The sequence below is a fragment of the Astatotilapia calliptera genome, chromosome 22 (assembly GCF_964374335.1).
Source record: "Astatotilapia calliptera chromosome 22, fAstCal68.1, whole genome shotgun sequence".
Classification (NCBI taxonomy): Eukaryota; Metazoa; Chordata; class Actinopteri; order Cichliformes; family Cichlidae; genus Astatotilapia; species Astatotilapia calliptera.
This window is the reverse complement of record NC_137442.1, coordinates 37,184,639-37,196,667: the sequence shown is the minus strand read 5'-3', so window position 1 is coordinate 37,196,667 and position 12,029 is coordinate 37,184,639. Positions and strand designations below refer to the sequence as shown.

At 42.8% G+C, this 12,029-nt stretch overlaps 1 protein-coding gene across 1 annotated transcript; it reads left to right on the top strand.

Moving 5' to 3' along the window:
• The first annotated feature begins 917 nt into the window (after positions 1-917).
• On the top strand, positions 918-10,008 carry tmem200b (transmembrane protein 200B). Its single transcript, XM_026157059.2, has 2 exons — positions 918-1,596; positions 3,912-10,008. The coding sequence occupies exon 2, from the start codon at positions 3,962-3,964 to the stop codon at positions 5,195-5,197; it is 1,236 nt and encodes a 411-aa protein (XP_026012844.2). The 5' UTR covers positions 918-1,596; positions 3,912-3,961; the 3' UTR covers positions 5,198-10,008.
• Positions 10,009-12,029: the final 2,021 nt, after the last annotated feature.

The following is a 12,029-nucleotide window of genomic DNA, read 5'->3' as shown; positions in this document are numbered from 1 at the left end:
CAAACTGTTGGACAGTTTGGGTGACACAACCTCAAAAGCACGATCACCTCTGGCTTTAAAATCAGAGTAGCGGTGATAAGATCTTCGGAGCTTTGCTGTATAAACACAAGTCTGTCCATGTACAGCCTCGTATGTTAATAACAGGATTTTTAGGTGGATTCTGGGTTTTGCCGGAAGCCAGTGAAGGGATGCAAGAACAGGTGTGATATGTGTCCTTGGTGCTGCGCTCTGCACTAGCTGGAGACGAGCTACAGAGGACTGAGAGGTCCACGTCAAGGCGAGTTACAAAAGAAAGGCGGGAGAAAATTAAAGTGTGAACGCTGCACACAGTGACTGCAAAGCTTTGATATTTCTGAAGTGATGGAAACAAGACTGGTTGAACTTGAGTTTCAAAATTCAGATGTTGGTCAAAAAAGAGTCCAAGTTTTTTAAACAGATAATTAGGTGAGTAATGGCTGTGCTTGTCGTTTAAGACGATCTTTACCTGATTTGTCTGCAAAAATCTCGCAGACAAATAGTTTGAGAAGAAGAATAATGTGGAAGGCCTCAAAAGTACTACACCTAAAAATATCAACTCTGTTGAGACTGAGATGTGTTGAACAATAACAGATCACGTGTGAAGAGAAGAACAGCGTAATAAGACACCAGGACGTGGAAGATTGGCACATGCTGAAACTCCGTGTAGCTGACTGACACTACCTGCCGAGAACAAAGACGAAGCTAATGAGCTGTGGCTGCCAGCCGAAGGAAATTCCCCTGTGAGGTCCGACCCACGAGTTATGATGACCCTCGGCAGTCAGGGATCATTATGTATTTTAAATGTAATTAACGGCAATAAGTTTATTATGTGCATAGACATGAAACACAAACGTGCTTTGATAGTCCTTAAGTATACTCAGAGCCATCTGTCCTCTTGCATTAACTAATAACCCTTCACTGTGCTGTCACATAAATGCAGGATTACCAAGCAGTGGAGCTGATGGTCTTAAGCTAGTCCACATTCTGATGTTCTGCTAATGTGGACTCGGACTACAAAAGTTTATCAAAGCGTTACAGAGTCCCAGGACTATGCTTTCATCTGTAGATCATTTGATCCAAAAATCTAATCCATCACCTGGTGAAGCTCTTAACTCGGTGCTGAGGTGTTTAATCTGTAACATCTCATTTTTGGATGGTAACCTTTGAAGTATCCAGCACCTCTGTGAGCGCGCCCACGAGTCCAGGACAGCACAGAGAGGAGAGTGTTAGTGCAGCTCCCTGTGACTCACACCTCCGCTACTTGTTGAGGGACGCTGCTGCTGTCACACGAAGCACCCGTGCGCACCTTTATTTTCAAATCCGCGTGCATGCGTGCGCGCGCGCAGCAGGGCTGCTTCCTGCTCACTCCGCGGTGCTGGTGCATGGAGGCGGCTGGGCTGGGCTCTGCTCGGCTTGTGTCCGGCGGAGTTGACGGAGTCAGCGCGGTGTCCCTGCTGCGGATATGTGGGAACGGGTTTAGGGCTGGGCTCGATTCAGCCCTTAACCTTATTCGGAGTCATGCGGACGTCGGGTGTCTTCAAACTACCACCGAGCTGCAACAGGAACTCCGAAATCCAGGCAAGTTCACAGAAGCGTCGGAGTGTGTGAGTGTGAGATTGTGTGTCTGTGGTGGTGCAGTCGGAGCAGCTGGGTGACATGAACTCTTTCATTCTGTGGGTCGGTAACGGTGCCGTGAGCTGCTGTGTTGTCGGAGAGGAATGCAGCAGCTCGGTCATCAGACACATTCCATGTCTGTACAGTGTCAGTGCAGATAGTCCGGCACGGCACGACAGTGCATGGCTATCCGTAGTTGAGGGACGCCTTATCCCAGTCAGTTGATAATGCTGTGCTGATTTTCACCACAGCATTATTGCAGCTGCTTCATTTCCCTCCGTCTGGGCTCCACGGGCTCAACAAGCTGCTGCATTTGACTGACACGGTTCCACCCGTGTGCACCAGCGAACGCTTTCGCATTTGTTCATTTTCGTCATGTATCACAACTTGTGGCTTCTCGGGAATTGAATTGATCCAGACCAGCTTCCTCTGCCGGCTGTAAACTGCAGATGCACCGTATGACTGGGTCAATGACACACTGAGTGTGGGCTTCCAGAGCCACACTGTAGAGAAAGTCCTTTCCAGCAGACGCTGCGCTCCTGTCTGTGTCATTCCTGCGTAATTACATGACCACAGGGTAATCGGAGTTCAGCGCATCATCCGGATCAGGCGTGCATTTACCGTCATGTGCAACCATGCAGCATATCACACCCTCACCGACACAAACTTGTGCCACAGCTGCTGAATGCAGTCTGCTGCTTCTCTCATTTTTGTTACTGCAGCGTTAATCCCACGGCAGAGGGGAATACAGATGTGTGTGTGTGTGTGTGTGTGTGTGTACTGGTCAGCACATTTATTTAATACATGGAGATTTAACGACATTTGGTTATCACATGACCAGGGGATAGCTGTGATGTCATCAGTTGATCATTAAGAGAAAATGATCTGTTCAAACTTTTAATGTTTGATCTTATAAACAGAAATCTACCAGTCACTGTGTAATATTTACCCTGTGTGAAATCAAAGGCCCGGCCTGACGTCAGCCACTAACTCGTGGCACTGGATGTTTTTGTGCTGCCTTCTGAATGTCGTCCTCATGATTAACTTCTTCACGACTTCCTGTGTCTGTGGCCTCGGATGAAATGGTGACATGACTTTTTTCCATAGTCAGATTCTTTAACACTGACAGCCTGCTTACATCTCACATTAAGGCGTCTGTACTGATAAAATACTTTCCTGATTGTTTGCATGAATGAATTCATTGCTTTTTCATGTAGGACGCTATTGTAGGGATTGTTGATATAATATCTAATATATAATACAGTTGTTAAAGAATTTAATATCACTGGGAAGTTCACTTGAACATGACAGTATCATTGGGCACAGAAATGTGTGTTTAATGCATGTACTCTTTATTACTAAATACACACAGGCTCTTCTTCATGAACAGAAAGGTTTTGGGTCCTGCTGATATCCACCCTTTCCTCACATTTTCCCAGCAGGCGGTAGTCAGTCTATCGTAGATGCCTCATCTGAGCTTTTATGATAAAATCAGCTGCCTGATAAAACAAGTTCAATGAGAACACTGAGACTGATGTCGGACATTAATGTTTCTGTAAAACGTAAACAACAAGCTGGTTCGCTCTATTTTATGTTTTATATACAAGTCTTTCCACAAAAAGCTGGATGTTGTCTGATGAACCCATATTTTATTCACAATAAAACATATTTAACAGGAACTTAGGAAGAACAGCAAATATGTGAGTGCTTCTGTACTTTTGTTTGTACCTCATTTAATTTACAAGCTCTCCACAGATGTGGACGTTTGAAGGTTTTGGTGATTAACTCTGGGGAAAAACCCACTGTCAGGTGGCCAGTAACTACAGTGAGCTCTGGCAGGTCTAAACATATGAATAAGTAAATACTAAAACTGAAAAATACTCCCATTACAAAATATTTTTGAAGGCCTCTTCAAATATTATTCATTTCAAACATTTGCCCCCGTGTCTGTCCTCAGGCTGCCATCTCTGGTTTTCTTGTGCAGTGATAACATGAAGGTTTAGATTAGCATTAATTTTGGCATTAGCCTTTGTAGCCCGAGGACTGAGAGCGTGACAAAGGTGGGTTAGTGGTGTGTATCACTGTCTGCTGCAGTTTAACAGTATCACCAGGGAGATCCAGACCGAGCTTCACTCAGACAGCCACAATGAACGTGTTCACTGTCACCTCAGCCACCATGAAAAAGTTCAGACATCTCTGTACTGTGAACATAGTTGCAGCCATTGCATGTGTTTGAATGAACAGAGACATTAACTCTTTACATTTCCTCCTTCCTAAAGCACTCTGACGGGTTGTGACTCAGACCAAGAGCTCTGGACTAATCTGTGCCATGAAGACCAAGAAATCTCAAGCAGTTAGGCCAAGCTCACCTGCCTGCCAACCAAAGTCTCGCTTCACCTTACGAAGTAGAAAGAAGAAGGAGAGGTTGATCCGAGGCAAGCTTCGCATCCGCTCCATGCCTGGAGCGTTCCTAGTGCTTGGCGTGGTTGTGGTGGTTGTTGGCACTGCTCTGGCTGTGGCAGGATACTGGCCCTATCAGATATCAAGGTCGTCCATCCTGGGAGCTGCAGATGGGGAAAGCGCCTCTGAATCACAGACTTCCGGCTGGAGTCTGGGACCCAAGGGCTTCCTGTCCACAGCCAGTCTCATTCACAGTGAGAGGATGAAGCTGTTGGGACCAGTCATCATGGGGGTGGGTCTCTTCATCCTCATATGTGCCAACACTGTCCTGTACGAAAACAGGGACAGAGAGACTCAGATGCTGCTGGCCCAGATGCGCAGTGTTATCTGCTCCGTGTCTGCGGCTGTGCCTTCAGCTGACCTTAAAGAAATAGCAGCAGCCAATTCGATGGCCAAACACTACCAGTGGGTTAGCAGTCTACCAGCTGCCCATCTCAACATTCTCTGTCTGCAGCAGCTGGCCACCTCTGAGCCCCTGCTCCAGAGCAGAAGCACCGTAGACCAGGGGCACAGCATGGAGGGTTTCTACCAGCAAGCTGTTCTTCCGATGGAAGGCCTCCACCACCAGGAGTCAAAGCCTCCGTGTTCCGCCAAAGCTTCCCTCTCCAGCTCATGCAATTCCAGTCAGACTGACTTTAATGCACAGCTGGGTGCTAAATGTGAAGAGAGAGCCAGCTGCAGTTCACACACTGGCCCACTTGTTAAGACCAATGTGTGCCTGGTATCTGCAGGCTCCATGTCCACCTTAGGGGTGGATGAAGTTGATGTCCCAGCTGCTCAACCAAGGCGCTGCCACAGTATGAGCTACAGGACTAACCCTTACACAAAGCGAACTGGTAGGTGTATTGAGAGAGAGCACATTCAGGCAAATCAGCTTGAAGTCACTCGTATGGAGGCGAGCTCACAGGTTTGTGTAAACGTTCTTGGACAGGTTGCCGATTCTGCAGAGCAGACTCACCAAAGCTGGCCTCGGCTAGATCTGGGCAACGGCAGACGATACCTGAAACTGGAGAACAAAGAAGACTCGGTGGAAAAACTGCTGGACCAGTTGGAGCACCAGTGCTCTCAGGGGGATACAAGTTTTGGATCTGGGCCTTTCCAGTGATGGCTGCAAACCCAGAATGGAATAATTATATCTCGATTTGATTTTAGTTTTCACTTCTGTGCAGGGCAGAGAATAACCGAGCCCAGGAATATTTGGAGTACGGCATTTCTATGAGCTCTTTCCCAAGCTTCAGTGGAGTATTGATACACAGCGTTTGCTTGGCTGGATGTGGCAGATGTTTTCTATCATTCAAGGAGATGAAGAATATACATCCCCTACACTGATGCAGCTGAGGGGATCACAGTGTTTACTTCTGCTGTTTGGGTTGGCAGCATTGCAATAAATCAACTTGTATGTTGCCAAAATGTGTTTGCCTGTTTCTGGAACACAGCATGCACACAGTAAAAGGAGAGAGACTGTTTACACTGTGCAGTCAGTTCAGAACCAAACTACTCGGACTCCGGAGTCCATAAAGAGAAATGCAACCAGTGTATGAACATGGGACTTTTTTCCCTATTCCAAATGCAATGCATGACAGTGATGTACAATATGCAATATGTTGCATCTCAATTCTTATGCAAGTGATGTCATTGTTGGTTTTATATGCATAAGTAGTAACAAATGGTTATTCTGATTTAAAACAACTTGGATCTTATTCTCGTGTGTGTGTGTGTGTGTGTGTGTAGATAGGTGTATACCCATTTCCTACAGAATCGGTCATGATAACATTGTGCCAAACATCAGAAGACCAGCAGTGTCAGCCTGTACTTCATGTTTGCTGTTCTAGTGTGTTACATTAAGCACATCACTGATAGCTTCAAAATGGACCTTTAATGTTAAAAAACTGCAACAAAGAGCCAACACCCGATCCTGCAGCTGATGACTGTTGACTCATTTTCTGTTATTTTAGCTACTCCATAAAATGCAAAACATAACATTTTAATTACATGTGTCTTCATTAAGGTTTGATGTCTCGTTATTTTCCTTTTAGAGCAGTTCACAAACATTTAATAGTGGTTTATAACCCACGTTAATCCACATTAACATTTAGCAATGGCTGCTTGGGACTATAAGATATTTGTTAAATGATTGTGTATGAAAGCAAAGTGCTACTAATTTAGTAACTAGTCTGTCTGATCATTTGGTTAGTGTTTTTGTCATGACTAAAAATGGTGACCAAACCTATGACAATAAGATCCAAGTTAACAAAAAGATTACTGAAGGAAGAATTGTTTGTTGTGCTTCTCCTGGTGAATGCAGTATCATCTTGTAATGAATACAGGGATGCCCCCTTCTTCTGGTGTCCAGTCGACTCTTTCATAGTGTGCCCAGTATTTATGAGGAGGGTGACCAAGCCCCCACACATCTTCCACTCTCGTCACATCATCCTTTGATCAATGGACTGAATGGATTGTGTGGACAAGGCAACCCTGCGACTCCACTTAGATTTAGTAAGGTTGCTGTTACTGCATACAGCTGGGTGTGTGTCATAGAGGAAGAAGACGATGAATTGCAGTCTCCTGGGCGCTCCTTATGTGCAGATGTGCAGGGGCCATCGCTCCATGTTCCTTTGAATCAACACTACTCTGCTTTTCTTTTTGTCTGTGCTGCCTGCTCTGTATGCCACATGTATCTACATGCATACCAAGCAATATGTGCAGAACAACCACTGACTGCCTTGCCCTGTGCTGGACACCAAATTATATAACATTACCATTCCCGTGTTATAAATATAAGGCAAAGCAAAAGTAACATCTTTGCTGTCATCTCATTTATGCACACTGTCCTCTCTACACATATCACTGACAATCCCATTCTTCACAGGAGACCTTGTATATTAAAAACATAGAACTGGGATCTGGACTTTCGCATCCCTCCCGAAATCCTCCAGTTGCAATTATCCTCAGCAAAGCCTGATGTATAGCTCCATATCCCTCCCCTCTCCTTAGCTTTTATTGTTCCTTCAGGGCAGGTATGCAGTCCCTCATGATCTCCTCTTATTTAATTGGTCGTTTACAAGATGGCCTCTAGGTTTCTAACAGCTCATAAAGCTAGCAGGCAGGACCTCCTGCGCTCTGTGGCAAAAGTACAGGAAAGTAGAAAATTACAGAGCTGCAAAAAGGTGTAGATGTGAAAAATGAGATCATAATTTAGAACTTTTGTGCCAGACATTGGGTCTTGTTGTCATTTGCTCAACTGGTCTCTGCAAGCTGTCTCCACACTGCCAACCAAAGCAACGAGAGTAGAGGCTTCTGGAGTGAATGGCTTTGTTAAGCATTCAGCATTCAGACACAGTCATTTGCACATAATTGTTACTGTCCATTAGCTAATGTAGCCAAATACATTAGGATCTGGGAAGCACTGAATAGCAGCATGTGCACAAGAGCTGAGTAATTATTACCACACCAGCACATGTCAGTTGTGATTATACTGGCTTCCTGTTAAATCCAGAATTCAAAATCCTGCTCCTCACATGCAAGGTCTTAAATAATCAGGCCCCATCTTATCTTAATGACCTTGTAGTACCATATCACCCTATTAGAGCACTTCGCTCTCGCTCTTCAGGCCTACTTGTTGTTCCTAGAGTATTTAAAAGCAGAATGGGAGGCAGAGCCTTCAGTTTTCAGGCCCCTCTTCTGTGGAACCAGCTTCCAGTTTGGATTCAGGAGACAGACACTATCTCTACTTTTAAGATTAGGCTTCAAACTTTCCTTTTTGCTAAAGCATATAGTTAGGGCTGGACCAGGTGACCCTGAATCCTCCCTTAGTTATGCTGCAATAGACGTAGGCTGCCGGGGGATTCCCATGATGCACTGGGTTTTTCTACCTCACTCACTATGTATTAACAGACCTCTCTGCATTGAATCATATCTGTTATTAACCTCTGTCTCTCTTCCACAGCATGTCTTTTATCCTGTCTTCCTTCTCTCACCCCAACCAATCACAGCAGATGGCCCCGCCCCTCCCTGAGCCTGGTTCTGCCGGAGGTTTCTTCCTGTTAAAAGGGAGTTTTTCCTTCCCACTGTCGCCAAAGTGCTTGCTCATAGGGGGTCATATGATTGTTGGGTTTTTCTCTGTATGTATTATTGTGGGTTTACCTTACAATATAAAGCACCTTGAAGTAACTGTTGTTGTCATCTGGTACTGTACAAATAAAACGGAATTGAAGTTCTTTCATCCCATCAGTTTTAAGGTAAAGGGTTTTTTTTGCTGCAGCTTCTTTCAAATCATGTTACTGCTATCCCCTAACGGAGCAACTACAGGTGTTTTAAAGTGAATGTGGCACGTAGCACTTAGGATTTTTCCCCACTGGGATGTTGTGACCAAGTTGTTAAACCAGCATTTGCAGCTCTCAATTCGGAGGAGAGCAATAAAAAAAAAGAAAAAAAAAACTAAAAGCAAACAGGATTTTTACTACACAAGATTGCAAGCTGCAACTTTCTGCTGCAGTGAAAGCTGTGAAAAAAGCCAAGTACAAGCTCGGTTTCAAAAAGGCTGGGACACTCTAAATGTGAATAAAAAACGGTTCATGGGTCAACACATTGTATTCACAATAGAGCACAGAAAACATCAAATGTTTAAACTGAGAAAAACGTAAGGTTTTAAGATTGTCCAACATGAGATTCTAGCTGCAGTCCTGGGTCTTCTGTGAAGTCATGCTGTTGTAATAGTTGCAGTATGCAGTGTAGGACTGTCTTGTTGAAATATGCAAGGCCATACCTGAGAAAGATGTCTGAAGGAACATATGCTGCTCTAACACCTGTATATGCACCTGAGCATTGATGCTGTTGATCCAGACAGGCTTTGTAGCTGAGCCCTGAAAACAAGCTGGATGGTTTCTGGATCATTTTTACCTGTGGCTTCTTTGTAACGTACTTGCTTCTTCATGGAAGTCACCATGCCGTTAACCCACATTTATGTACAGCATGAGGAGCTGCATTCAGACAGACATTGATGTCTTTAAGTGTTCCTGAGCCCTTGCAGTGATTTCCATGACACAGTCATGCCCGTTTTTGATGGATTAACGCTCAGAGATCGCGGACATTCAATATTATTTTTTGTCCTGGTCCCTTGTGCACAGAGATTCCTCCAGACTATCAGGATCTTTTGATGATATGTACTCTAGATGATATTCAAAGTCTTCACAATTTTATCTCAAGGAGATTTATTCTGTAATTGTTCCACAATTTGTTCACAGACTGTTGAACTGCTGCCCATCTTTGCTTCTGAGAAACGTATTCTATAAGATGCTCTTCTTCTGCGCGGGTATATTAGTGGCCTACTGCTAAATAACCCAGTCAGATGCCACACGTTCATCCAGCTTTTTCTTTTAGGCACTCAGTTTCCAGCCTTTTGTTGCTCTTTGTCCAAAATGTTTGAGAAATGTTGAAACATGAAATCAAGTTGAAAATGAGCTCATTTTTCATGAAATAATAAATCAGAATCAGAATACTTTAATAATTCCTAAGGAAATGATGTGGGTTACAGTCACTCCAAGACAGTAACAGTAACAGACTGCTATTCACGCCTCTGATTCCATCTATTCATTTAAATCTCAGTTAAAAACTTACGTGTTTGACCGAACATTTTCAGTTAGTGCACATCCCCTATATTTTACCCTTATGTTATTTATCTTCTACTAATGTTCCGCTGTATAAATACCCCCACCTTATATTTATGAATACCCAGTAATTTTATCTTCTAAACTATGCTCTAATGTTTTATTTCTTATTTTGTCTGTACTTTTTTGGGTTTTTTGTTGTCTGTTATAGACTTTTATCTTATATCTTATGTTTTAATCTTGTTGTGAAGCACTTTGGTGTACCTTCGGTTTTAAATGTGCTATATAAATAAAGTTGTATTGTATTGTATTATATTGAATAATATAACTAGTGACATTAGTTACACCAGATTATTAGCATAAAAACTAAAACCAGTAAAGTAAAACTGTCTTGACAGGGCTCTAGACTAACTTTTTGCCATGGGCGTGCCGGTACGCCTAACTTTAAAAAGTTAGGCGTACCGGCACAAAAGTTAGGCGCACACAAATTTTATAATAATTTATATAATGTGCTTTTTCAGCATTCAAAGATTGATGACACCGTGTCAGAGCTGGCTATGAATTTCAGAAGCATCAGGCCTTAACAGAAAAGTTAGCAATAGTTCTTTTCCTATTACAGCTACATCCACTTCTGTCCTGCCTAGGCTGCTCACTAGGGCTGGGTATCATCACTGATTTCTATAATCCATTCGATTCCGGTTTTCAAAGTCCCGATTCGATTCAACTTAGCCTCAGACAGTCAGAAATATTATAATTCTGATCATTTATCAGCACTGACTTCATCAGAATTGTGAACATCACAGCAGATGCCTTTGTGTGAAAGTAACTGAGAATAAAACACAGAAAAACATGAAGGAGATTTTCCTGGTCTGGCTTTTTATAGCAGATAACTTTAAAAATATTCTACAATGTTCTGCATATAAAGTTTAAATTTCTTCAGTACTGAACAACAGAAAAAATAGGCTTTCTTGTCCAAGGTCATTTAAGTGAAAAAGAAAAAGAAAAGAAAAAGACAGCAGCCGACAGCGCTGTAAACAACGGTAGACTGGTGGGTAATAAGGCAAGGCAAGGCAAGTTTATTTGTATAGCACAATTCAACAACAAGGTGATTCAAAGTGCTTTACAGAGACATTAGAAACAAAAACAAATAAAAAGCATGATTTAAAATTGATTAAAACAAACAAACAAACAAACAAACAAAACAGTATATAAAATCAAAACAGATAAAATCAAAACAGATAAAATCAGTAGTTAAATGTAAGTTTTGAAATTTAAGCTTAAAGTGTGGATTTGGTGCTTTATTCAAATGCAGCTGAGAACAGGTGAGTCTTCAACCTGGATTTAAATAAACTGAGTGTTTCAGCTGATCTGAGGCTTTCTGGGAGTTTGTTCCAGATATAAGGAGCATAAAAGCTGAATGCAGCTTCTCCGTGTCTGGTTCTGACTCTGGGAACTGATAAAAGACCGGATCCAGATGACCTGAGGGATCTGGATGGTTCATACTGGGTCAGGAGGTCACTGATGTATTTTGGTCCTAAACCATTCAGAGCTTTATAGACCAGCATCAGAACTTTAAAGTCTATCCTCTGACGGACAGGCAGCCAGTGTAAAGACCTCAGAGCTGGACTGATGTGGTCCACTTTTTTGGTCTTAGTGAGGACTCGAGCAGCAGAGTTCTGAATGAGCTGTAGTTGTCTGACTGATTTTTTAGGTAGACCTGTAAAGATGCTGTTACAGTAATCAAGCCTACTAAAGATGAATGCATGGACTAGTTTTTCCAGGTCCTGTTGAGACATCAGATCTTTTATCCTTGATATATTCTTGAGGTGATAGTAAGCTGACTTTGTTATTGTCTTAATGTGTTTTTCTAAGTTTAGGTCTGCATCCATCACTACACCCACATTTCTCGCCTGGTTTGTGGTTTTTAGATGTATAGATTGAAGTTCTCTGGTGACCTGTAATCGTTTTTCTTTGGCGCCAAAGACTATTACCTCAGTTTTGTTTTTGTTTAGCTGGAGAAAATTGTGGCACAACCAGTCATTGATTTCCTCAATGCATTTACCAAGAGCCTGTACAGGGCCTCGGTCTCCTGGTGACATTGTGATATATATTTGTGTGTCATCTGCATAGCTGTGATAGTTTATTTTGTTGTTGTTTATAATCTGTGCCAGTGGGAGCATGTAGATGTTAAACAGAAGGGGTCCCAAGATGGAACCTTGGGGAACTCCACATGTGATACTTGTCTGCTCAGATGTGAAGTTACCTATTGATACAAAGTATTTCCTGTTTTCTACGTATGTTTTGAACCAGTTTAGTACAGTTCCTGAAAGA

Excerpts from the sequence above, each read along its gene's own strand:
- tmem200b (XM_026157059.2), top strand. The coding sequence starts at position 3,962 with ATGAAGACCAAGAAATCTCAAGCAGTTAGGCCAAGCTCACCTGCCTGC.